The 26711-nt window shown below is 32.0% G+C and overlaps 1 protein-coding gene across 6 annotated transcripts in view; it reads left to right on the top strand.

Moving 5' to 3' along the window:
- DMD (dystrophin) overlaps positions 1 to 26711 on the top strand; it is a gene marked incomplete at its 3' end in the record, with an annotated part of 2539585 nt that overhangs the window by 1142287 nt on the left and 1370587 nt on the right. For all 6 annotated transcript variants that reach the window (XM_081277777.1, XM_081277778.1, XM_081277780.1 and 3 more), the window contains 5 exons: positions 7779 to 7924; positions 11219 to 11431; positions 14075 to 14188; positions 15260 to 15415; positions 22757 to 22927. In XM_081277777.1, the coding sequence (XP_081133903.1) occupies positions 7779 to 7924; positions 11219 to 11431; positions 14075 to 14188; positions 15260 to 15415; positions 22757 to 22927 (800 nt within the window). The remainder of the gene's footprint in view (positions 1 to 7778; positions 7925 to 11218; positions 11432 to 14074; positions 14189 to 15259; positions 15416 to 22756; positions 22928 to 26711) is intronic.

The following is a 26711-nucleotide window of genomic DNA, read 5'->3' as shown; positions in this document are numbered from 1 at the left end:
AAAACACAAAAGAAACTTGTGTTTTAATAAACCACTATTGATACAAACTTGTTTAAAAAAAGTAATTAAAATGAAAATGCATCTGTAGTTCCAAAGATGAATATTAGTAAAGGACTCACATTTTAGTGTTTTTGTTTGTTTGTTTTCTTAAAAAAATCTTACAGGTTTAGGGTGTAGTTTAGTGACAGGGTGCTTGCCCAGCATGCACAAAGCCCTAGGTGCCTTTCCCAGTATTGAAAATACATATGTGATGATCTTAGATATAGTGCCTGTAAACCCATCTATATTTTCCTCATGCCAGACCTTATTTAGGGCCTTTTGTGAGAATGGAACTTAAGCATCATGGACATTTTACAGATTGAGTGACACTCATACCATCCTTTAACATTTCCATTCTTCATGTAAAACATTAAATGGTATCTATAGGTTATAATATGATGCTATAGAAGAATAGTAGAAATTGTCATAAGAATATTTTGAGATGAAAGTTATATTTAGAAGTATTAAAAAACTAAATGATAAATCATTTGGCCATATTTTTATACATCTGGATTGGGTAAAATGGTATCAGTAGCACACTTGAGGTCTTTTAAGATGGTCACAATATTAAATTGTATATATTTATTGACTTATTGTGTAAATAAACTGCAATTTGGTTGAATTATTAATATGTATTTTTATACCAAATGAATAAAGTGAATTTCCCTATATGGACCTGGACTATTTCTGCTCCTAGTTTGGGATTACAACCATAGCACCCACAAAATATCTGAATGACTAGGAGGTAGAGCTGCTCATATTCAATTTGCCTTTGGGGATGTTGGCTTACATACAAGACTCTTTTCTTTCTTTCTTTTTAATATAAAACAAAATTAAAAGACTTTAATTGGGATTCACTAGCATATCTCTTTATATGGAACACAGTGTTCCAAATTTGTAAAAGAATTTTCTAAGCATTGACAGCAATCCTTTTTGGCATTATGTGGTATTGTTACATTCCCAGAAAGGAAGGATAACAATTAATTCGTTATTTTAATGTTTATATATATATACATATATATATATGTATATATATGTATGTATATATATATACATACATATATATACATATATATATATATATATGTATATATATATATATATATATATATAGTTTTCTACCTTGCTCCAGAAACCATATTAGATAGTTTGATTGCCAAACTATTCTGAGAATTTGTTTCTTTAAAAACACCTCAGAACAATGCCCAACAGATTAGCTTTTTCACTCTGATCAATTTCAATGAAATGCCAACTTTGGTTGAGGATTGTAATTCGGGGGGAATTGAAAAAATATGTATGTTCAGCAAAGCTTATCAATATGAAGTAAATCCTGTGAAAGTTCTTTGTCAGGTTGTTTAGTACAAATACATGCAATGAAAGTCAGATTCATTAAATAGAAAAGTATTAAAAATTCAGAGGATCCCATCCCATGTATGTTGCCCATATTCAATACTCAGAATTAATGGAATGAAAATTACCAAGCCTAGTTTTATTAGATACAAGAGAACAGAGTGAATGAAAACTATGAGCTTTGAGCCATGACTATAATAAAATAATAACTTTATGTTAAAAGCAATGCATAAAATTTTGAGAAAGGTATTGATTCCCTAACCAGTTTGAATTTAAGTATGATATTTCCCACTTAAACATTAAAAATAACCTATATAAGGAATAATTAATACTGTTAAAATGTAAATAATAACAAGATCACAAAAATATTGCAAAAGAATAATGATTATAATCACATTTATGATAGATTTAAATATATATCCTTTTGTTAGCCTGATAAATAACCTCTGAAACACACTTGGTATTCTGTTGCTCAATAAACTAACCTTTGGAATGTGCATCTCATTTAACAACTATTTCTTCATTATTTTCTGATGGCCTACATCATTTCCATAGACTTTGGGAATAATATTTTCTGCATTTTTCTCTTTCATAAGTTGTTCTGTCTTTTCTCAGAACAGAATGGAAAGTTGATTTAGTAATCAGCGGGGGACTTCAAGTCCTCTACCAGAATACAGATTTGAAATGGTGATAGAAAATAAGATTGACAATTCTAATTGAATTATTTCACTCTGTATTAAACAGAGACCAGAAGGAGTCTAAAGGGGAGAATCTAACAGGTACTTCCTGAGACATAAGTCCTGTAGACTTAAGGGTGTGATTAGAGCTCATTAGGTAACTATTACCATAGTTCTTCAGACATATGTCCTGGTTGGTGAACCTACACATGAGTAAAAAGGTAGCTATTTCAGGAATTGTAGACTTTCAGCAATTTTGAAATGCATAATGCTTTATTATTTATTATAGTCAGCATTTTTTGCAGTAGAAAAATAAAGCTGATTTCTCCTGTCTAACTGAATCTTTATGCCCTTTCCCTGTCTTCCCCGTTCTGTCTCTGGTAACCATCATTCTGTTCTCTACTTCCCCGAGTACAAATACTTACCAATATAAACCAATATATACAACTATCATTTATCAATTAAAAATTTTAAAAAGGAACTATGGTCTTTATAAGTCCTTTTTAAATTTTATCTCCCTGCTTTACAATTCATCTGAAACACTCAGAGTTGACTCAGGATCCAGGTCAGAAGACAAAAATATGTCCAAACATCCTCAATCAAAGTTTGAAATATTTTACATTAATGCAAAGAACACAAACAGTGCCCACATAAAATGATGATATAGATACCTTGATACTTGATCAAGTTTTTAAAGAGAATCTGAAACATTAGATGTAAATTATTCTTCGGATAATATAAACTAATGTGTATATTTTTAGGTTTTCTGAGAATTAATGGAAAAACAATTTATCAAGTCATATGATTATTTTAATATCCAGCTAGAACTATTTTGGTTATCATGGGAAAATGTATCAAATATATAAATGTTCATCTTTTTCCTAGATTTTAGAGATGCTTAATTCATGTTATCCTATGCTTTAAATAAATTAGTTATTTGACTTTATTGCATTTCCTTCCATCTTTACATCCCTCCTTCCTTCTTTCCTTTTCTCCTCCATAGATGGATGCCAACTGAATTTGGGAAATATATGATATTTTAAAGTATACCTGTATTTTAAGTATTGGTTATATACTCCACCATGCTCTTGTTATCTTATTTCTTTGAATCATTTGATAAATAGGAAATCTGCAAGTCTGTATTTCCTTTCATTTAACATAGATACAATTTAGAAAACAATTTAAAATACATGTTCATTTTTAATTAACTTATTTTAAGTGTACATATTTGTAGGGTATATTTCAGTACATGTATACAATATGTAACAAGATCAGTGTAACTGGCATACTGATCACCTCAAATGTTTACTATTTCTTTACAAAAATCACTATTTTAATTGTATATATTTATGGGGCACAGTGTGATAGTTTAATACATGTTCACTCTATGCAGTGATCACTCCAGTATAATTATTGAAAATATAATTTACTTTTTCTCCAGGATGCTAGTAATGCCAAGACTCTCCTAAACTTATTCTTAACACTTTTACAAATTATTGGTTAAATATTCTGTGCAATATAATGACTTATGCCTTGGTAATAACACAGAAAATATGTCTCTGTGTGTGTGTGTATGTGTATAAAAACATTAAATATTATCTGATATTCAAACTATGTTGCTTAGGTAAACCTAAGGACATGAAACATTTTCCTATAATTTGGCAACTTTTAGTCTTTAGGAGAAAAGTTGCTGTTCTTCCAGAGTCTGTGTCAAAATAAGCATGTAGGTGTATTGTGTATGTTTATGAGTTGATGTGTGTGTTTGTAAATTATTTCAGAATAGTATATTTGGATTTGGCTGAGGATCTGATTTTGCCAAACTAATAAAAAATAAATATCTCCATTCATCTTTTCCTCTCTTCCTGAACAGGAAGTTTTCTCTATTGATCGAATGAAAAAAATTATATTAAACCCTTAGAATTTCTACTATAATTCAAGTGTGTCTCCTATAATTTCCTATTTTCTAGTGTCACTTTTCATAGCTAATACTAATAGTCATAACAGATGTGCTATATACTCAGTAATGAACTAAGTAATTAGGAGATATAGAATAATATAGAGTAAAATACAGCATCTCATTATCATCTTCATGGGTCCTCATCATCATATCTCCCAAGGGAGACTCCCATGCCCTTGTGTCTGACCATACTCCACTTAGGTCACATTGTTCATAATATACTTGCTCCTTGCATTGCTCCTACACTACTACCAATATTCTTGTCTCAGAAGATTTACATTTATTTTTATCCACTTGGAAAACCTTTCCTATTGCTATTCACATGGGTTCTTCCTTCCGTTATTTTATATTGTTCAAGTGGTACTTTCACCGAGAGGCCTTTTGATCACTGCTTTGTCACTTGCTGCCCTTTTTCTGTTTATTTATTTATTATATACTTTTGTTCTATCTAAGGAAGCCCTATGACATATAAAAGTTTGAATAATGAAAAAAAATCTGCATACCAAACAACTAAAATTAAGAAATAGCATACTGGAAAAAATATGGATGTCCCTTGCCTCTCTTAATCAAATTCTATTTACTCCCCACCATGGTCCTCATGCAGATCATTTGTCTTTTTGCTTTTAGTGTCATTCCCTGTTCTTCCCACTAAAAATTCATTGCTCAGGATTCTTTTAAAAACAGGCTGTTGGCTTGGGTTGGCCAGTGGAATGCCTCATGAAACACTGAAGGTAGGAAAAGGAGATAACATAGGATATGTGTCTTACTGCATTAGGGTGTTGTTTTAGTCAGTTTTTCCACTTCTGTGACTAAAGGATCTGACCAGAACAACTGTGGAGCAGGAAAAGTTTGAGTGTGCACAGTTTCAGTGGTCATAGTCCATAGAAGACTGGCTCCATTCCTCAGGGCCAGAAGTGAGGCTGAACATCACGGTGGGAGAGTATGAAGGAGAAAATCAGCTCACATGGTGATGAAGAAGCAGAGAGACTTCACTCTCCATATACAAAATATATCCCCCAAAGCCACGCCCCAATTCCTACCTCCTCCAGCCACACCCTACCATTTCAGTCACCACTCAGTTAATCCCATCAGTGATTTTCTGATTAGGTTAAGGACATAACCCAATTGTTTCTCCTCCAGATCTTGCCTTGTCTCACACGAGTTTTGAGGGACACCACATCCAAACCATAACAGGTGTGTTTCCATCAGTGGCTGAGAATGAGTCCTCCAAGGTTCTAGCTCCTTCTGGAAATGTCATATCTCAGGGTCTAACATCCCAACAGGGAAGTTCCTTGTGAATTATGATCCTGAGGGCTGGCCCCAATGACTGAGTTCTTGTGACATTATATCCCAGCTCTTCCCATGTACCTCTAGCACTTGGGATGGTACTGACTTCCTGCTGTTGCAGACCTATAGGCTGCCCACCATCCTTTGTGTAAGTCCTCATGTGTTCCAACATTTTTTGTATGTAATTATATATCTTAAGTTGTTTTTAGTGCAAGATCTGAAATGATCTCTCCCCTGCCCACAGACCTGGTAAAATCTTCTTACTCCTCAGAAATTTCTATTTGTTATTATGATCTATTTATTTGTCTACTAGTTCATTTACTGACTCACCAACTATTTTGAATTATTAAGAACTGAGGTTTTTATTGTCTTTTATTTTTACTTCTTGAATTCCTGGTGCTCAAAGTACTGAATAAATTATTGCCGAATGAAGGAATAATCAATGAATGACCTCCTTTAATTGCCCCCAAAGTATCATCATCCTTATTTCTATTAAATAAGGTCTACGGTACTAAAAAGTGAAGTAATTTCCTGAAACTACTAAATAGATAATCAAGTCCAAAGCCAGGTTTTCTAAACTGCAGAATCAGAGTTTCTAATTGTCATGCTACACAGCTGTTTCTGAAAAAAGAGAGAAGCCATCCCATTAGATGTTCATAAAAACTTGTTGATCTCTTTCTAATAAAAAGTAATTTGAACATCTTCACCAACACTTTCTTATCTCTTCTACTGACATATACACTCATCATCTGGATAAAATTGGGCTGATTAATAAAACCTCTAGCAAGCTTATAATACACGTTTGTTTCAGCTATGGTCACAAGGGAAACAAGCACTCTTTTCCAGAATGTACATATTCAATTTCAATTAAATCAGTCTTCTTGCAGTTTATAATCCATCCATCATATCCCCTTGCCTCTGCTTTCTTTTTCAATATCTCTTGCTCAAATACCTTCTCAGACACATCCTTTTACTTCATCATAACAAACTATTTCACTGAGAATCATGAGGTACCTCTTTGTTTATTATCATCTAACATTCAAATAAAAATATCTGGTTTTATTTATATGAAATGGAACATTATTTATATGAAATGGAACAGTGAAGTCGAAAGTACCATAGAGATAATTTAATGAGAAATCAGAAATGCTCAGATTAAAATCTACTAAATTTGAGCATGAGCTCCCAGATAAATGTAAATAATTTCCTATTTCATGTAGAAGGAATTGGCATATAGAAGTGGCACTCAATTCCTAGCTATAAAAATAAATGATATTTAATTAATGATATAATTGTGTAAACTTGGACCTTGGGTTATGTTTTTTTTTTCCATTTAGGACAATAGCTATTATCTCTTCATATATAAATTGTGCCACATTCTTTCTGGGGTACATTTATGTTAGACTATCATACTGGTGTTGTATTATTTTCTAACCTATGTGTCTATTTCATTCCAAGTATTCATTTCTCATGTATCTTTCACTTTAATGGTTGTTTGTTCTTCCTTGTCTAATTTACTGTTATACACATCCAATTTCTCCTGATTTTCACATATTGCATTTTCCTGTTCTAGAAGTACATTTTGATTATCCTTGAAATCTGTTATGTCATTGTTAAGGTCTCCAATTGTTAGCAAAATTCTTAATTTTAGGTTTAATTTCATTGAACATGGTCACTATAACTAAAATTTTATGTACACACACGTACATGCTTCAGAACTTAATAAACAAACATTGTATATGGCACATTCCATAATACAGAGTATATATTATAAAAGGCCTAGTATACACATATATTTTATCATATATTTATTATTACAAGGCATGTACACAAATATATATATCTTTTTTGTCAAAACCACTACCAAATGCCTTTCTACAAAAAGCCTCAGATTCATCAATTTCAGATAGTTTTAACAATGCATATCTCACAGATTTAATTATAAGAATTAGATCTGGTAATACTTATTGGCTTATTATTAGCCTTCCTGATATATATTCAACACACATCAGTTGGTTTAGTTTTATTAAAATCAGAGGTGACAGATAAAATTTAAAATATCTAGGACTTTGGGTAATTATACTGTTTTCTTCAAAGGCAAACACAGAAAGAGTAGCCTCTGAAGTTAGGTGTAGTTAGAGACTGCTCATTTTCTCTGAATATAATATATATGGCTCTAAAACAATAACTCCAGTTGTCTGTATATTTGTTCCCTGACCTTACAATCTGAATTTATCAATATAGAGTTTGCAAGAATGATTTCAAAATTCAGTACAATTTTGACATTCCTGACATACCAGACAAGTGGTAGGAATTTATTGTCATAATTATACTCTATGTTTCAGATTTCCACATTTTGTTAATAGTTAAACTCAGTTTCATGGGTGAGTTTGACACTTTGGGTAAACAGGACAAAATTTTCAAATGGTTAAATGATTCTCTCTCTTTTTTTTTCCCACTTTTGATAGTTTTTGACACTTTGCCACCCATGCGCTATCAGGAAACAATGAGTACCATCCGGACATGGATCCAGCAGTCAGAAAACAAACTTGCTATACCTCAGCTTAGTGTCACTGAATATGAAATCATGGAGCAGAGACTTGGAGAGTTGAAGGTCTGTGGATATTTGAATATCATAAACAACACAGTGAATCTCTCATATCAAGATACCATGTTGATGTAATTTTAAATTAACATTAAAATTAAAATGACAAGAATGATAGCTTACCAGTGCAACAAATGAAGAAGAGATTTTGAGAATATAATTTGTGAATTTTTGCCACCTTTCTCTCTCTACCATAAATATATAGCTAATTTATGTACTGTGTATATACATATATGTATGTGTATATTTAGAAATGTGTACATATAAAATACTCTCATTTAAAACATTTTGTTGATGTACAAAGTATATTTTTAGTTTAGTACACAATTTCAGATTTACTGGTTTCAATTATTAAAAAAAGCCACCAAAATTCCCCCATTGGTTTATCGTTTACACACAAAATGGAATATTACTCAGTTATAAAGAAAAATGAACTTACAGCATTTGTCAGTAAATGTATGCAGATGGAGAATATGGTGCTATATGACATAAACAAACCAGTCCCCCCAAACCAAAGGCCAAATATTCTCTCTGATATGTGGATGCTAACCCACAACAAGGGAGGGTGAGGAGGGGAAGAATAGAAATGCATTGGATTAGACAAAGGGGAATGAAGGGAAGGGAGGGGTGGAGAATTGGAAGGACAGTAGAATTAATCGGATATAACTTTCCTATCCTGGTGTTTGTATACACACCAGGGTAACTCCACATCATGTATAACCACAAGAATACGATCCTCATTAGAATTTTACTCCATCTAGGTATAATATGCCAAAATATATTCTATTATGATGTATATCTAAAAAGAACAAATAAAATAAATATTTCTCAATTCTCAAAGAAACAAGGGTAAAATCAGTACATTTGTAAAATTGACTTGAATATAAATACTCATCAAATATAATGTTTAATTTTTTATTTGAGTTCTAGTAACCATTTTTAACAGCCATATATCTGGAAAGATAAACATACTAATATGAAATATGAAAAAAATATATGATATTTGCCATACTTTTCCTATTAATTCAAAAAGCCTAAGTTGTATATTCAATTTTTTTAAAGATGTGAAAACATTCATTACTTACATTTAGGAACTTAAATATTATATTTACATTTGGAGATTATGAAAAAATAAACTTTGTATGATTAGTCCTTCTTCTAAGAAATAATTTTAAAGAAATTTTAAAAAGTCTTTTCTAGTATATATTGTTCTGTTTAAACTACTTACTATAAACCAAGCAAAATGTAGCTGTTTAATCTTTTATGGTTATATTTTGTTATTTTTAATACGTGGTGTAATGATTCCAGAGTTTGGTTGAAAAAAAAGTTATGACCTTATAGAACTAATAAATTTTCAAGAATGAATAGAAACGCATAGCAATAGGGAAGTAGAGAAAATCTCACAGGAAATGCAGAGTAGGTAATTACAAAAGAATATTTCCACTAAAAAAGGAATAGGTGAAAGATAATTATTTATAAATAGTATTTGTAAAGTGTAAGGATCCTACTTCAAAAGTTACAGCAGAAATAACATATAAAATACAGAGTTGAAAATATTTTGGAAATTAAAAAATACAGATTTGTAAACATAATGAGGATGCGTAAAAATCAATGGATGCAACAACAGCCACTGTAAAAACACCAGAGACAATTTTAAAGAAAAACAAGTCCAAGGAAAATAATTTTTGTATGAGTAAGAAAGTCTGTTGTCAACAAAAGTGGGCAGAAATGGCCAATCAATCTATGAAAAAAATATAACTTGAATCGTGAAGGATGAAATACAGATTTACAAAATGAGACCATTTTTCATATACTATTTGGGCACATATGCTCAAAAACTCTTAACTGTTTTTCTGGAAGTGATAAGCTAAACATTTTCATTTACTGTTAGGATTATAATTTTTATTTTGTGGAGGAAATAATTTCAACATTTTCTAATAAAATACATATTCATTAATATATATATGAGTATATAATTTGCATAAAGTCTAAATCTTAGAGTAATAACCAGAATATATTCAAAATATTAGTAGATAGGTGATAGATGTAAAAATAATTTATAGATGAGGAAAGGTAGAAATGAATTTGTAGATCTAATGGAAATAATTAAAAATACTAAAACATATGTTTAAAAAAAATACCTGGTGACATGGGAAATGGCTTACTTACAATGATTAGCTCAGAATATAGTTATATGCCAGATAGTGTCTAAAAAGTCAGTCATGGGATACCAGTTTAATAAAGTAAACATAAGCAAAGTTAAAGGTAATGTTAAAAAGATCAAGTATCACAAAATAGGCATAAGGTATTATCAAACTATAAAAGTTACACATTTGTCAATTTTTTTGCATGATATAGGTCACATTATAAGTGAAGGAATGATTGTGCATATAACATGGTTGAGAGTCAATATTTAGTTATGAATAAAATGGAAAATTTATATAAAACCCTAATAGTTCTGTATATTTTTTCATTCTTAAATCATGAGCCTTTATTGCTTTATAATCAAAGTTACATTTAAAAAACATTGAGGGCTGGGGATGTGGCTCAAGCGGTAGCGCGCTCACCTGGCATGCTTGCGGCCCAAGTTCGATCCTCAGCACCACATACCAACAAAGATGTTGTGTCCGCCGAGAACTAAAAAATAAATATTAAAAATTTTCTCTCTCTCTCTCACTCTCTCTCCTCTCTCACTCTCTCTTTTAAAAAAAAATAAAAAACATTGAGTAGGAGAAACCTATGCAGGTTAGATGTAAAATAAATTTTATAAAATTTTCCCAAAATTATCTTAGAATTTCAATTCAGTACTTAAATAAAATATCACCTTTTGAAAAATATGAAACTTGAGTTAACTGGCATCAATAGGCCCCTAATCTGGTTATTTATTCAATTATTTTTACCTTATATCAAAATAATTTAGTATAGTTTTAAAAAGACTAGAGATAAGTCCTCCTAAGAGTTTAGTATAATTAAGTTAAGCTCCATTAACTGTATCATAAATGTAGTTATTTTATACCCCTGGTTCAATGTAATTAAATGTTCTAAAATTCTTTGGTTCAGTAAAATAAAATAAAGATTTGGACATGTTTGACATTGTTTTTAAAAATGGCATGAATTGCTAACTATCACTATATAATGTTTAAGTTATTCCTATAAAGAACTTAAATTATCAGTAGATAGAACTAATATTAGAACATTTACTCACATAGATTTCATTTTAAGTATGCTTAATTTCTTAATTTATTGGAAACTTATCAATGTTAATTATTTAGTATAAATGTATTTTTTCTTTTCAATTTTGAGGTTTTGCAAAGTTCTCTGCAAGAACAACAAAGTGGCTTAAATTATCTCAGCACCACTGTGAAAGAGATTTCAAAGAAAGCCCCCTCTGAAATTAGTCAGAGATACCAATCAGAATTTGAAGAGATTGAAGGACGCTGGAAGAAACTCTCCTCGCAGCTGGTAGAACATTGCCAAAAGCTAGAAGAGCAAATGAATAAACTTCGAAAAATACAGGTAACTCCAATTTTGACTGTTACGTTCACTTATTTACTTATTTTCCCCAATAGTGCATTGTCAAATTTAAAGGTAAATTGATATTGGAACCCCAGAAAGCTTTGAAGACATCAATAAGATCAAACATACAAACCTTTATCAATGGAGTATAATTTGTGTATTTTACCTAAAAATGTAATTAATAGCTCTGGTTCTTAGATTTTCTTTAGAATTAATTTTTTTATCAATACAAATAGGACTTGGACATATTGTTAGCTTAATAATTTTAAATACAAACTATTCTATGGGTAATGTCCTTTTTGGTTGGTCAATTGTGAAATATACTAATGTCAAAAAGAAACTTTGAAAGCATCATGGTATGATAGAAAAGCACTGGAATAAGATGCTTCTGAATTTAAATTCCAGTCCAAATGCTTAGTTATTTTTAATATTTACAATCTAAAGTATTATGCAGTCCTAAAATATTCTATAAGCACAATATGCATATTTACATGTCTGTATTTATAAACATATGTGTACATATATACATACATATAACATACATGAAAAAAAATTCTTTTTTGCCAGGAGCTGCATGCATTTTTTTTTAAAGAGTGAGAGAGGAGAGAGAGAGAGAGAGAGAGAGAGAGAGAGAGAGAGAGAGAGAGAGAGAGAGAAAATTTTTAATATTTATTTTTTAGTTCTCGGCGGACACAACATCTTTGTTGGTATGTGGTGCTGAGGATCGAACCCGGGCCGCACGCATGCCAGGCGAGCGCGCTACCGCTTGAGCCACATCCCCAGCCCATGTATGCATTCTTTGGTTCATGACCTCATCCTCCATCTTCAAAGCCTTATGGTGTAGTGCATTAAACATTATAGGAATAGGCAGGAAAGAAGTCCAACATCAAGTGAGAACATATTATCTTATGTATACTTTGATAAGGAAAATTTTAGTCAGCAAATAAACAGGAAGAAAGCTTCAAAAGAACTAGTATGTTCAACTCACTGGAGGTACTATATGTTTAAAGATTAATAAAATATATGATTAGAAAATGCTCTGGAATATCATTCTTTGGAAAATGTATTTTAAACAAGTAGTAATGGGATTAACATCAACAACAGCAATAATAATAAAGGATAGTTACTACTATATTCAAGAGGGAAAGATGTAATTACATTTTTATTTTCAAAACATTACCATGGCCAGGCATGGTGGTGCATGCCTATAATCCCAGTGACTTGGGAGGCTGAGGCAGGATTGTGAATTCAAAGCCAGCCTCAGCAAAAGTGAGGTGCTAAGCAACTCAGTGAGACCCTGTCTCTAAATAAAATGCAAAATAGGGCTGGAAATGTGGCTCAGTGTTCCAGTGCCCCTGAGTTCAATCTTTGGTACCACCCTTTGCTTCCCCCAAAATCATATTACCATAAAAAGGAAAAAGAGAAGAGGAGATTACTGTCATCAATGTACAGGAATGATTTCAGTGCACTAAGACTCAGGCAGATACCAAAAAGTGATAATGCAGTAATGAAGAAGTTAATAAGACTGGAAAAAGAACAGTGTAGATATGGAAGAGGCACAAGTAGCTTTGAAAATGTGAGGAAGGTGGTAATGTTGAAGCTTCTAGATTTATTCAAGTGTTTTTAATAATATTACTAATTATATTAAAAGGCAAACATTCTGTGAAACACATATTTTCAAAGAAATTTAAGAGAATATAGTGCATCTAGACAGTGTGGTTTAATCCTATAGAAATAACAAAGTGACAGACATGTTTGAAAAATAACCAAAAAAGCATCAAAAACAGTGTCCAACAAGGAGGAAAACTAGGAGGTAGTTGGCTATTTATGAATGATAAAAGATGAAGTGGATTTTGTTTGGTTTGGTTTGGTTTGGTTTGGTTTTGGTACCAGGGATTGGGTTCAGAGGTGCTAAACCACTGAGCCACATCCCCAGCCCTTTTTATTTAGAGAAAGGGTTTCACTAAATTACACATGGCCTTGCTAAATTGTTGAGTCTGGCTTTGAACTCACAATCCTCCTGCCTCAGCCTCCTGAGCCACTGGGATGACAGGTATGCACCAATGCACGCAGCAAAAGATAAGATTTTTTTCACCTGATCATTGCTTCAAACTGGTCAGGCAAATAAGAAATTAAAAGCAAAAACTTATTCTTTAAAATTGACAAAATCTTGGTCTGAAAGTTCCCAACTGAAGGGACTATTTTAAAGTGTCAACTGTAGAAAACAATTTGTGGAAGTTCGGGTTTAGGGAGGCTATAAAGACACTATTACATTGAGTTTATTGTTCATAGTTTGTTTTATGTAGTGTAAGGGCACATTGTTAGTATTATCATGAGTTGTTTTGTAACTTAAAATTTCTCTAGAGGGGGATATGATTTAATGTTCTCGAGAGGAACATCATAAAACCACATTTGGTAGTAATTTTTTATTTTTAACAATAGCAGACTTCATACACCAGTGCTCATAGAGTAGACCATAAAAATGCAGTCTTAGTAAAAATATTCTTTTCCTGAAGAGCTACTTAGAGACATCCTTCAAACATGGGAGTTGTTTGTGGGCTTGTGTTAGGACATATCATCATGATGGACTATGTAAAAAGTAATCAGCACCCAGTAATGCCTTAAAATGTTCTCTTATTCCAGAATCACATAAAAACACTGAAGAAATGGATGGCTGAAGTTGATGTTTTCCTGAAAGAGGAATGGCCTGCTCTTGGAGATTCAGAAATTCTAAAAAAACAGCTGAAACAGTGCAGAGTAAGATTATATATGATGCCTTTCATGTGAACACTTTTATATGGTAATATTTCATTAGATCAGTATTTTACTCAGAGGACATTTAGTAATATCAGGAGAAAGTTTTGGTTGTTGCAACATGCTAGGGATGATATTAAGGGTGGCATCTAATAAGTAGAGGCCATGGAAGCTGATAAACATCCTACCAGGCCCTTCACAACAAATAATTACACAGACTAGAATATCAATATTATCGGGGGGGGGGCAGGGTTGTGGCTCAGTGGTAGAGTGCTTGCCTAGCGTGCGCGAGGCACTGGATTCAATTCCTGGCACCACATAAAAATAAAATAAAATAAAATAAAATACAGGTATTGTTTCTACCTACAACTAAAAAATACATTAAAATATTAAGACTATCAACTTTGAGAAATCACTGGTGTAATAAATGAGAAAGTATTGCCTTTTATTTAAACCTAACTTTATAAAATAATATAAATAGGCAGATAATTTAAAGAAACCTTTGACTACTTCTTATATCTTATTACAGATTATTATTCATACCATTACTCCTTCCATGTATAGTGCACTATGTTATATTACACAACATGGTTTTATGAAATGATATTCATTATACCATTGTGATACAGCAAGAAGACAATAATATAGCTTTTTAAAGAACTTGCTTTGGAAAAAAAGCTAAAAAAGTAAATCTGGGTTACAAATAACCTTCACACCCATCGTGCTATAAACAATTACTGTAATATCCTGTGTTTGAAAATGAAAATCTTTTCAAAAGTAGTAATGTATGAAGCCCTTCATTTTCACACATTTTTTCTACCAAGAAACACTAAATTTATTCCCTTTGTTTTTGAAATAAGCAGCACACAGATAATTCCCTACTTCATTCATGCCATAAAAACACTAAAAATTTTTGTAAGATCTATATGCAGATATCAACTGAATTGTCTATTTCATATTTTAAAGGACAAAATTCATATGCAATGTCATCATTCTTATACAGTTCCTATTTATGATGCATTTATAATATATTGTGATATTTTTCAGTTAGATTAAATAGTATTATCTCCTTAGCTTTTAGTCAATGATATTCAGACGATCCAGCCCAGTTTAAACAGTGTCAATGAAGGTGGGCAGAAGATAAAGTATGAAGCCGAGCCAGAGTTTGCATCCAGACTTGACACTGAACTCAAAGAACTTAACACTCAGTGGGATTACATGTGCCGTCAGGTATGGAGAGTATCTTTCATTGGATTTGGCTCAATTTAATTAATTGAAAATTTTTAATGTCTCCCTTTACCAGTATCTTCATATAAAGTGTTCTTTCTAGCTATGTTCATGCTTTAAGGCAGAATTTATTCAAATAATTAAGCCTCTCTGGAGTACAGAAATATTTTCATAGTAAATATTTTAAATAGTACATTTTTTTATTATTTTAGTTTTAAACTGACCTTCTTGAACTCAGTTGTGACACTGAAAAATGAGATATTACTCATAGTAATTATTTTCATTTAGTCTTTTCTCCTATGCATAAATGTATAATAATAATTGGAATAACAACAGATAGACTACATATCCATATTTGATATAGAAATAAATTGAAAAAGTTAAATGTGTATACACAAATGTATATAATTTTTACTTCTGATTGTTAAGATTTCAAAGTTTAGCTTCTTTAATACCTTTATTTCAGTCAATGAATTAAGACTGAAAAATGATTAAGAATAATACTGAATAAAATAAAAAAACTAGATTCACATCTGAGTTACTTGTTTTCATATAGCAATATATATTATAGGTATTCATTTTATATGTAAAGATTAAACTATGGAAAATAAACTATTATATTTATTAGTGGTATATATCAAATATTTCTTGTACAAAAGATAAATTTTTTGACCTACACCAGGCAGTGATTACTTTAACATTCATCAATGCCTTTTTATTTTGTTTTTGGTATTGGGGATTGAGCCAGAGGGCATGTTACCATTGAATTGCATCCCCAGCCCTTTTTATTTTTATTAGTTTTTTCACCCTTTTAAAAATTTTGTTCTAATTCATTATACATTCTATTAGAATGTATTTTGACACTTTAAAACTTAGGGCCTTGCTAACTTGCTGAGGCTGGCCTTAAAATTGTGATCCTCCTGTCAGCTTCTTGAGTTGCTGGGATTATAGGCATGTGCCACTATGCCTCGCCATTAATAACTTTTTTGAAGTTAATGAGAGTTTTGTTTATATGTGTTAGAGATAGTCAGCCTTTGGTTATTTCTAAGTAACTTTTAAAAATTAAAAAGAAATAATGCCAAAAGGTAAAAGTTAAATTTGAAAAAATAATTTAGGAAACCAATGGTCAAGGCAAGTTGCGCATCTATTACAGTTAACTGACGTTTTAACAGTTCTATTAACTCACGGATAAGATAACCTTGGGTCAACTAACTTGCATGCTTCTCCTATAGCAAGTCAGTGGTATAAGGGTTGTTCATGAAAAACTCATCACTTAAATAATGGATTGTACCATTGATAGTTTCCTGGAAGACCTGTGTGAAAGTTCTTTGTTTTTAGAATGTTCATAAAGGATGAGTTGAAAAAATACCACCAATTTATTTAGAGCAAAGGGAAAAACAACAACAAAAATTTTATGAAGGTCACCAATGTTACAGAAATCTCAATATTTTTACAATTTATACAACTATAATTTTAAAAACACCTTAAATCTTAAACATCTTGGCTTAAGACCTGTCTATTATAATGCACACTAGAAAATTTTTTGTTCAAAAGAAGTATTTTGAACACATCAGCCCCTGCATGACAAAAATACTATAGAACCCAGCCATGTTCTGAACTTTTTTTTTTCCAATTCTACAAGGTTTTACATCTTTCTGCTTCTCCTTGGAGTATCATACTACCCATGCTCTCCCTGTGAGGAAAAAAAATCATCTAGTTTTAAAAGGAAGAAATTATCTACTCAGGTGAAGAGAAAGATAGAAAAGTAAAAGAAGTGAAGCTGGGCTTGGTTGTTGATACCACCTCAGTGGTCTAGACAAAAGAATGGAAAAGTAGTATAAACCTATGTATCATAGAAATATCTACATACACAATAATGATGTTCTTTCTTGGGTTAGAGATGACTTGTTACCTAATATTAGATGTCAAGTTTCAGAAAAACACAAATAGAGACAAAATTGTCAAGTATTTGAAATACTTGAAGATATTTGGAGGTCTCATAATGCAATTTTGGAGGTATAAAATGGTTAAAATTAACTTAAATTCCAAACATCATGTACCCAAATGAAAAAAATCAAGATGTTAGCTATTTATAAAATAAAACAATAACCTTTACTGAAATATCTCACAAATTGCCAAGCAGAGTGGCAAGAGGATGGTGTGGGCTGGGGCAGGGCACAGTGCCACACACCTGTAATCCCAGCGGCTATGGAGGCTGAGGCAAGAAGATCACAAGTTCAAAGCCAGCCTCAGCAAAAGCAAGGCACTATGCAACTCAGTGAGACCCTATCTGTAAATAAAATACAAAATAGGGCTGGGGATGTGGCTCTTTGGTTAAGCACCCCTGAGTTTAATCCCCAGTACCCCCAAAAAAGAAATATTTCATAAATTAAGCAACAACATTCAAGAGAAGGAAAAAAGGGAGAAAGGGAAAGAGAGAGAAGGAAGGAGATTTATAATTATTCATATATTTACATTGTTATATATATTTATTAAATTAAATACATATAGGGGCTGAGAGTATAGCTCAGTTGGTAGTGTGCATATTTGAGGCCATCAAAAAAAAGCCATTGGAAAGAGCAGCTAGTAGGGGATAGGAAAGGTAGCAGAATACAACAATTACTAATAGGGCATTATGTAAAATTGTGGATGTGTAACCGACGTGATTCTGCAATCTGCATTTGGGGTAAAATTGGGGGTTCATAACCCACTTCAATCTAATGTATGAAATATGATATGTCAAGAGCTTTGTAATGTTGTGAACAACCAATAAAAAATAAATTTAAAAAAAAGAGCAGCTCAAAGAGAAAAATGGATGGAAAATAAGAGTCACGAGCTCATTCAAAAATCACATTGATGATTTAGTCTATGTCAATTGCATTTGGGTGCTATCAAAGATATTTAGATATAAGGGTGACATAATTTAAAGTAGTTATTTAAAAATTACTATGTATTCACATTATACAGAGAATAAACTGAAGGAGCTCTAGTGGAAGGAAGCAGTTAGGAATGAATTGCTGTTGTTCAGATTGAGATAAAACTGGAAAAGTAAATGGAAATATTAGTGAACATTGAGAGACATGAAGAAACTTGAAATATATGACCCTCTTGTGACATTATGTTTTATTTAATGTCCAAACTTCTCATAGCATTTTCCCTCATTCTTACATAGAAATGGATCTGGTTTGAATACATATTGCTCTGCTCATTACTGTTTATTCTGTTTTGTGGTATGTATATTTTCCTATTCTAATAGTAATTACCCAAGGAGGGAATATGTTGTTCTGAGCAAACTGGAACAATATGCTGACCACTCAATGTGGACATATTCTATGGATCAGCCTTCACACTTCTCTATTTCCAATCATTGCCTAGGTCAACTCATACAACATCATTATTTCAAATATAATTCATAAATTCTACCTTCCACAATTTTTGTTATATTCTGAAAATTTCTCCTGAATCTTAGGACTGCATATTCGTTTTCCCACTCAATCCATACACGTAAATGAAATATTAGAGTGTGTGTGTATGATATATATATATATATATATATATATATATAATATCTCCAAAATATAGACATGCATTACAATAGATATAAGCTGTATGCCTACTGTATACAGTAAATATAACATACCCAGACAAAATCCCTGAAATTTCTGATATACTCAACAATCTGCTAACTGGGTAGTCGCCCTGGCATCCCTATCCTTTCAGCCCAAGTCAAAGTCCTTAAGGTCTTCTTGTCTCCTATATTTTTCTCACACCCAAACATAAAATGGATCAACAAATGCTGTTGGTTCTAACTATACAATTCCCAAGTTCCAGCAATTTCTCAGCATCCTTCTGCTCTTACCCTAGATGAATTCATCATTCTTTTTTTAGACCATTGCAGAGGATTCCTAACAAGTCTCATGTTGCCATTTTTTGCCCCTTCCCACGGAGCTATTATCAGCATAGCAGCCAGAATGATGGTTTCAAAATATGTTAGATATCACTCTTCTACTCAATAACTTTTCAAGGTACTTTAAAATTTAAGCCTGTGTATTGGCCTAGGAATGCATCTGAAAGAAAGAATTAAAGCATAATATGTTACTAGTATTGTGCTGATTAATGTTTGACAATTGGTATTATGAAAGTAGATCAAGGATATAATCCTAGGAACAGATTTGGGAGAAAATATAGGCATATGGAGTTCTGATGCATATCATTCACTTAGATATAAATACACAGTTGGCAGTAGGGAAAAAAGTGATCTGAAACACTATTTTAAATGTAAGAAAGAAATGGAATAAGAAAAGGCCTTAAAAATAGAGATTGGAATGATACAAGAAGAGGACCAGCCACAGAACTCTGGGAAATATTTAAATGTCAGCAAGTAAAAGAAGGCCAACAGAATAACTGAGAAAAGAAAATATGTGCAAAAATTGGCCAAGAAAGCTGCAATGTCAAGAAAGTAGGGGTTTCAAGGAGCCAAATATAATTATGAGACTCAAATGCTACAAGAAACAAATTCTTAAAAGTAAAAAAAGGTAAGAGATGGTTTGGGAGATATATATTAGATCAAGAATCAGGAAAACCCTCATGTTCTTAGAGTTACAGTGGATTGGTGAGGACAGAGACAGATTATATTTAAGCAATTTTCTAGAGGTCATTAAGTAGCAAAAGGAGAGAATTGCACTTTAAAATTATGAACTGTATAAAATTATGGTAAGATGGATGTTTGCTTAATTTAACTTCTTAAATCATAGGATAGTCTGTGAACATATTAATATGGTGGCCTAAAAGAAACAAGAGAGAAGAGTTGAAGAAATATAAATTCAGGAAAGACACAGAGGAAAATAAGGGAAAGATACAGGGAAGTACAGACCTCAGAGCATTAGCTCTGAAAAGGACTCATTGACCCTGGACAAGAACAAAGTCATCTTTTGCTCTGAGATCGGAGATTAAAGAAAGTGTGGTGGGGAGTAGTACTAAATGTTTGATTTGTAAAGTATATAACAGGAAACAGAAAGAAATTCCTCTTTTATCTATTACGAGAATATGCTGTAATCAGCTGACACTGTTGGATAGATTGGACAGTTTGAAATAAGCATATTGGAGTCACTAAAGATATAAAGCAAAATTGTAATTTTAACCAAAATCTTTTCACAGAAATTCTTTTTAACATATGAAAGCAAACATTGCATGTCTTACTCTTTCCAATCATTCATAAAGCTGTAGTAGATCAAATTGGAAAAAGACCTTGGAAATTGTCTAGTTATAAATCTGAACTACAGAGAAATTATGTTAGATTGCTTAGCATTGACTCTAGGAGTTCTGATTCCTAAGTCAATGTTCTTCCCAATACACTTGTACTACCATCTCAGAATGGCCTTATAACCTTTTAACTTAAGGAAAAAAAATCACTTCTGATCCCTTTCCTCTAGTTTAGTTTTATAGCATGCCATATATCTATATATATCTATATATCTATATCTCTATCTATCTATATATCTATATCTCTATCTATATATCTCAATCTCTATCTATCTATCTATATCTATCTATATATATATTTACTACAAGTTTGGACTAAGTTTCATTAGTCTCTCCAATATTTTTGTAGCTTCTCCAACTACTTCAAATGATTATAGTAGAGTAGATTGTCTACATAGAAATTTAACAACCTGTTTATTTAGGCTTACTATAGGTTTATTAAATGTGCAAAATAGTATTTATACCTTTACTAGAATAATGACTAGACATATTGTTCTTGATGTGTCAGACTGGAACAGTTATTCATATTTCAATAAATTATTTTCTATATTCATCTAGAAAAGGAAAGCAAAAGTGAAACATTGATCAAATTCAACATGGTTGGGTTATTAAATATAAGGGAAATAAACATGATGGCGTTTCTACACATATTTAGTATTGAGTAAAGTACCATGAAATTTTTATTTTATTAAAATTATGCAGTATATATTAAAACTTTACTATTAGAACTCTGTTAGTTAAAATATCAAACCTTGTTTAATCCCAGAGAAAAGAATTATTTTGAGTATAGTTACATTTGAGAGGGAAGCACTATATATAATTACTATAATACTACTCAGTACTTTGAAACAAGCTATTAGTGTATATGATTTTGGTTTAGATGTTTTATGTTTTGCTGTTTTTTAGTTATTGAGTAATAAATTCCATGGTAAACATTCTTAATATTTCCAAAAATTATGAGGGTTTTAAAAGCAGATGTTCCATATGACCTCACATATTGTTTGGCAGCTTGCTATTTAAACTTAAAAATATATGGTGTTACATTTTATTTCAGTACACAAATTGATGATATATGATATACCATGGTTTGTATGTTTAATTAATCCCACATGAAAGCAAATTTGGATTTATCCCCAACATGCTGCTTTCTTCATGGCTGAATTAAACAATGTACATGCAACTCTTTGATATGATTTACTCTTAAAAGGCCCAGAGTAAACTTTGGTTCAAGAACATTAATATTTTAAATATATTTTATCAGCTTACTATGAAAGGTTATGTATTTCCCTAAACAGTATGAAAACTTTTATATCCCTACACCCATGCCAAACTGAGCATCTTCATTAATTTTTTTTGCCATACTATTTTACTTATGAAAAAACAATAAGTAGGGCTGGGGTCATGGCTCAGCTGTAGAGCACTCATCTAACACATGCAGGGCCCTGGGTTCGATCCTCAGTAGCACATAAAAATAATTAATAAATAAATAAAATAAAGATATTGTGACCAACTACAACTAAAAATAAATATTTAAAAAGAAAATATAATAATTTTCACTTGTGATCACTTACATATAAATAGTATTGGAACATCTTTTACACAGACATAATTTTTTCTGTGAATTATCTGTTTATCTTATACATTTTCATTTTTTTCTTTGTTTTATGAGAATTTTCTGTAGTTGTTTCATTTTTAATTACCTAAGATATTTAAAATCATAAAAGCATCGTCACAAAACTGAAAGAATGATCAATTAGTTCTACATATGCCAATAAAATTATTTTACAACAATTATTTTTTATACTCACAGAAAAGAATTGCCAAAGACAAAAGCTAACTTATTGTAAATAGGGCAAACTGGTCATTTTATTATCTATTCCAAGTAAATGGCTATATTATATTTTCACACTTATGTGAGATTAAACATGATCCCCATGAGTTACTTTTCTTATGAATATAATCCTTTCATTTCATCTTTACTATCAAATCTTAGTTATTTACACATTATTCAATAGCATGGTAATGGTAATGTCTTGGCACTGTCAGTATTTATGCTTTTCTTGTTTGTTTATTTTATGGAAGGTCTATGCCAGAAAAGAAGCCTTAAAAGGAGGTTTGGATAAAACTGTAAGTCTCCAGAAAGATCTATCAGAAATGCATGAATGGATGACTCAAGCTGAAGAAGAATACCTAGAGAGAGATTTTGAATATAAAACTCCAGATGAATTACAGAGAGCAGTTGAAGAGATGAAGGTAAAATAAATCAAATAAACCAAAGAAATAATGGAAAGGAATGCAACATTGCTTAAAATTGTGCTTATGACAATCTACTGTCTTCTGGGTTTAATAGTAGAGATTTATTTTTAATTAATTTTAATCAATTTTGCTTCGAATTTTGTTATATTTTCTATTAAAGTCTTAAAATATTTATTAATTTAGTGCATTGTGGTCAAAATGTCAACACTGACAATCCTAGTTTAAAACTTCATTCTTGTGGATGGCGAGAGAAAGGGATTCAATTTCATTTTGTTGCATATGGATTTCCAATTTTCCCAGCACCATTTGTTGAAGATGCTATCCTTCCTCCATTGCATGCTTTTAGCCCCTTTATCAAGTATAAGATAGTTGTAACTTTGTGGATTAGTCTCTGTGTTTTCTATTCTGTACCATTGGTCCACCTGCCTGTTTTGGTACCAGTACCATGCTGTTTTTGTTACTATTGCTTTGTAGTACAGTTTGACCTCTGGTATCGCTATACCTCCAGATTCACACTTCCTGCTTAGAATTGCTTTTGCTATTCTGGGTCTTTTATTTTTCCATATGAATTTCATGATTGCTTTATCTATTTCTACAAGAAATGCCGTTGGGATTTTGATTGGCATCGCATTAAACCTGTAGAGAACTTTGGGTAATATCGCCATTTTGATGATGTTAGTTCTGCCTATCCATGAACAGGGTACATTTTTCCATCTTCTGAGATCTTCTTCTATCTCTCTCTTTAGGGTTCTGTAGTTTTCATTGTATAAATCTTTCACCTCTTTTGTTAGGTTGATTCCCAAGTATCTTATTTTCTTTGAGGATATTGTGAATGGAGTGGTTTTCCTTATTTCCATTTCAGAGGTTTTGTTGCTGATATACAGGAATGCCTTTGATTTATGCGTGTTGATTTTATAACCTGCCACTTTGCTAATGGATCAGGGAGCTAGATATCAAATCAGAGACACTGCGTCTGATAGAAGAAAAAGTTGGCTACGATCTACATATTGTGGGGTCGGGCTCCAAATTCCTTAATAGGACACCCATAGCCCAAGAGTTAACAACAAGAATAAACAAATGGGACTTACTTAAACTAAAAAGTTTTTTCTCAGCAAGAGAAACAATAAAATAGGTAAATAGAGAGCCTACATCCTGGGAACAAATTTTTACCCCCCACACCTCCGATAGGGCCCTAATATCCAGAATGTACAAAGAACTCAAAAAATTAAACAATAAGATAACAAATAACCCAATCAACAAATGGGCCAAGGACCTGAACAGACACTTCTCAGAGGAGGACATACAATCAATCAACAAGTACATGAAAAAATGCTCACCATCTCTAGCAATCAGAGAAATGCAAATCAAAACCACCCTAAGATACCATCTCACTCCAGTAAGATTGGCAGCCATTATGAAGTCAGACAACAATAAGTGTTGGCGGGGATGTGGGGAAAAGGGTACACTTGTACACTGCTGGTGGGGCTGCAAAATGGTGAGGCCAATTTGGAAAGCAGTATGGAGATTCCTGGGAAAGCTGGGAATGGATCCACCATTTGACCCAGCTATCGCACTTCTAGGACTATTCCCTGAGGACCTTAAAAAAGCGCTCTATAGGGATACGGCTGCATCAATGATTATAGCGGCACAATTCACAATAGCTAGACTGTGGAACCAATCTAGATGCCCCTCAATAGATGAATGGATAAAAGAAATGTGGCATCTATACACAATGGAGTATTATGCAGCACTAAGAAATGACAAAATCATAGAATTTGCAGGGAAATGGATGGCATTAGAGCAGATTATGCTAAGCGAAGCTAGCCAAGCCTTAAAAAACAAATGCCAAATGTCTGCTTTGATATAAAGAGAACAACTAAGAACAGAACAGGAAGGAAGAGCATGAGGAAAAGACTACAGTAAACAAAGACGAATGGGGGGAGAGAAACGGAGAGAGAAGGGAAAGCACATGGAAATAGTAGGAGACCTTCAATGATACATAAAATTATAAGAGGTTATGAGGGGCAAGGGGGAGGGAAAAAAGGGAGAGAATTGAACAACAGCAGGGGAGGTAGAGAGGGAAGATGGGAGGGGAGGGGAGGGGAGGGGGGATAGTAGGGGATAGGAAAGGTAGCAGAATACATCAGTCACTAATATGGCATTATGTAAAAATGTGAATATGTAACAGATGTGATTCTGCAATCTGTATTTGGGGTGAAAATGGGAGTTCAAAACACAATTTGAGTCAAATGTATGAAAGATGATATATCATGAGCTATGTAATGCTTTAAATAATCAATAAAAAAATAAAAAAATAAAAAAAAATTGTTGCTGAAAAAAAAATAAATAAAACTTCATTCTTTTGAAATAATATAGTGTTGAGGATTAGAATCAGCTGATCACATTAACTGTTTTTAGCTGTTGCAAATTCAAGTTGAAACTATGACGAAGTGTTCTAGAATAGACAATATAAAATATATTTAAATGCTTTGTTAATTTGGTAGCTTAAGGGATTTCTTTGAATTTGGGAGTTTTAAGTATTTTAACAGGTGGCTTTTAATATGGATAAAAAGAACTGAGTTTACATGCATATATTTTGAAACCATACAACAAAAATATAGTAACTTTGATTTAGGACCAGGAGAACCTGTATATACCACAGTCTTAGAGGTAAAACCTCAAGTTGAATATATAAAGTGGCATTTCAGTGTGGCTTTGGGAAACTCAGTATCAACACAGTCTTCTGTTTTATGCTGTTTATATTGTTGTTCTTCCTAACTTGAGTGTATGTACTGAATGCTAATAATTAGATTTAGTAAGTTGCCTAGGTCAGTGTGAGCACTCAATGACCTGTAGCTGTAAAGATAGCTACTATTTTTATGTACTAATAAGAATGCATATGCTGATAGAATTTTTCTATGTGAAATATTAATAGGTACTTATTTGGTTTGAGGCCTCATGACAGAGCAAAATTAATGTGGAACCAGACCCTCAGTTTCAAAACCCAGTTTGGTTCCTTGCCAGGTGTATAACCTTGGGTGAGCTACATAAGCTCTGTGAGCTCCAACTCCCTCATTTGTGAATTTAGTACTAGAACACATCCCTTCTAGAACTGTTTAAAGCATGAAACATAGAAGTCCCAAATACTCAGCCAGGTGCAAAGCAAATTTTTCAAATTTGATAGCTATTGTTGTAGTTATTATCATTGCTGCATACTAAGAAATTAAGTGTACTTTATAAAATATATGATCAGTCAGATATATTTCTTATAGTTAATAGCAGAAAGCACTCACATGAAAACTCAAATGTTTAAGCAAATATGGAATGAGTTAAATGCAGAACATATAATTAAAACCTGTAAGAAAGATTGAATTTGGATATTATAGAGCATTACAACCTATGAAATATTCTAATCTAGTAATACTATATATCATTCATTCATCAACAAATACTTATTGCATACCTATTATATGCCAGATATCCTTCTAGCTACTGAGTAAAGTGGTAAGTAAGACCACAGTCTGCTTTCTTTAAATTTACATTCTATTGCGGATGGATAGGGAACTAACAGTGAATTTAGGAACAAATAAAACTCTTTGGGGTCATGGTAATTTGCCTAAAACACAAACCAGGTTTGTAGAATAGAGAATAATTCGTGTTTAGGAGGAAGTTGGGAAATGGTGAGATGTTAAAGTTTGACTTGTAGTACATTTGTGGAAAACACTATTTAATCCAAGAGATCTGAATTATGGGAAAAAAACAACAACTATAAAAACATTTC

This window comes from Spermophilus citellus, assembly GCF_964194105.1.
Source record: "Spermophilus citellus genome assembly, chromosome: X".
In the NCBI taxonomy this organism is placed as follows: domain Eukaryota; kingdom Metazoa; phylum Chordata; class Mammalia; order Rodentia; family Sciuridae; genus Spermophilus; species Spermophilus citellus.
The sequence above is the reverse complement of the archived record's forward strand: the minus strand, read 5'-3'. Positions and strand labels throughout refer to the sequence as shown.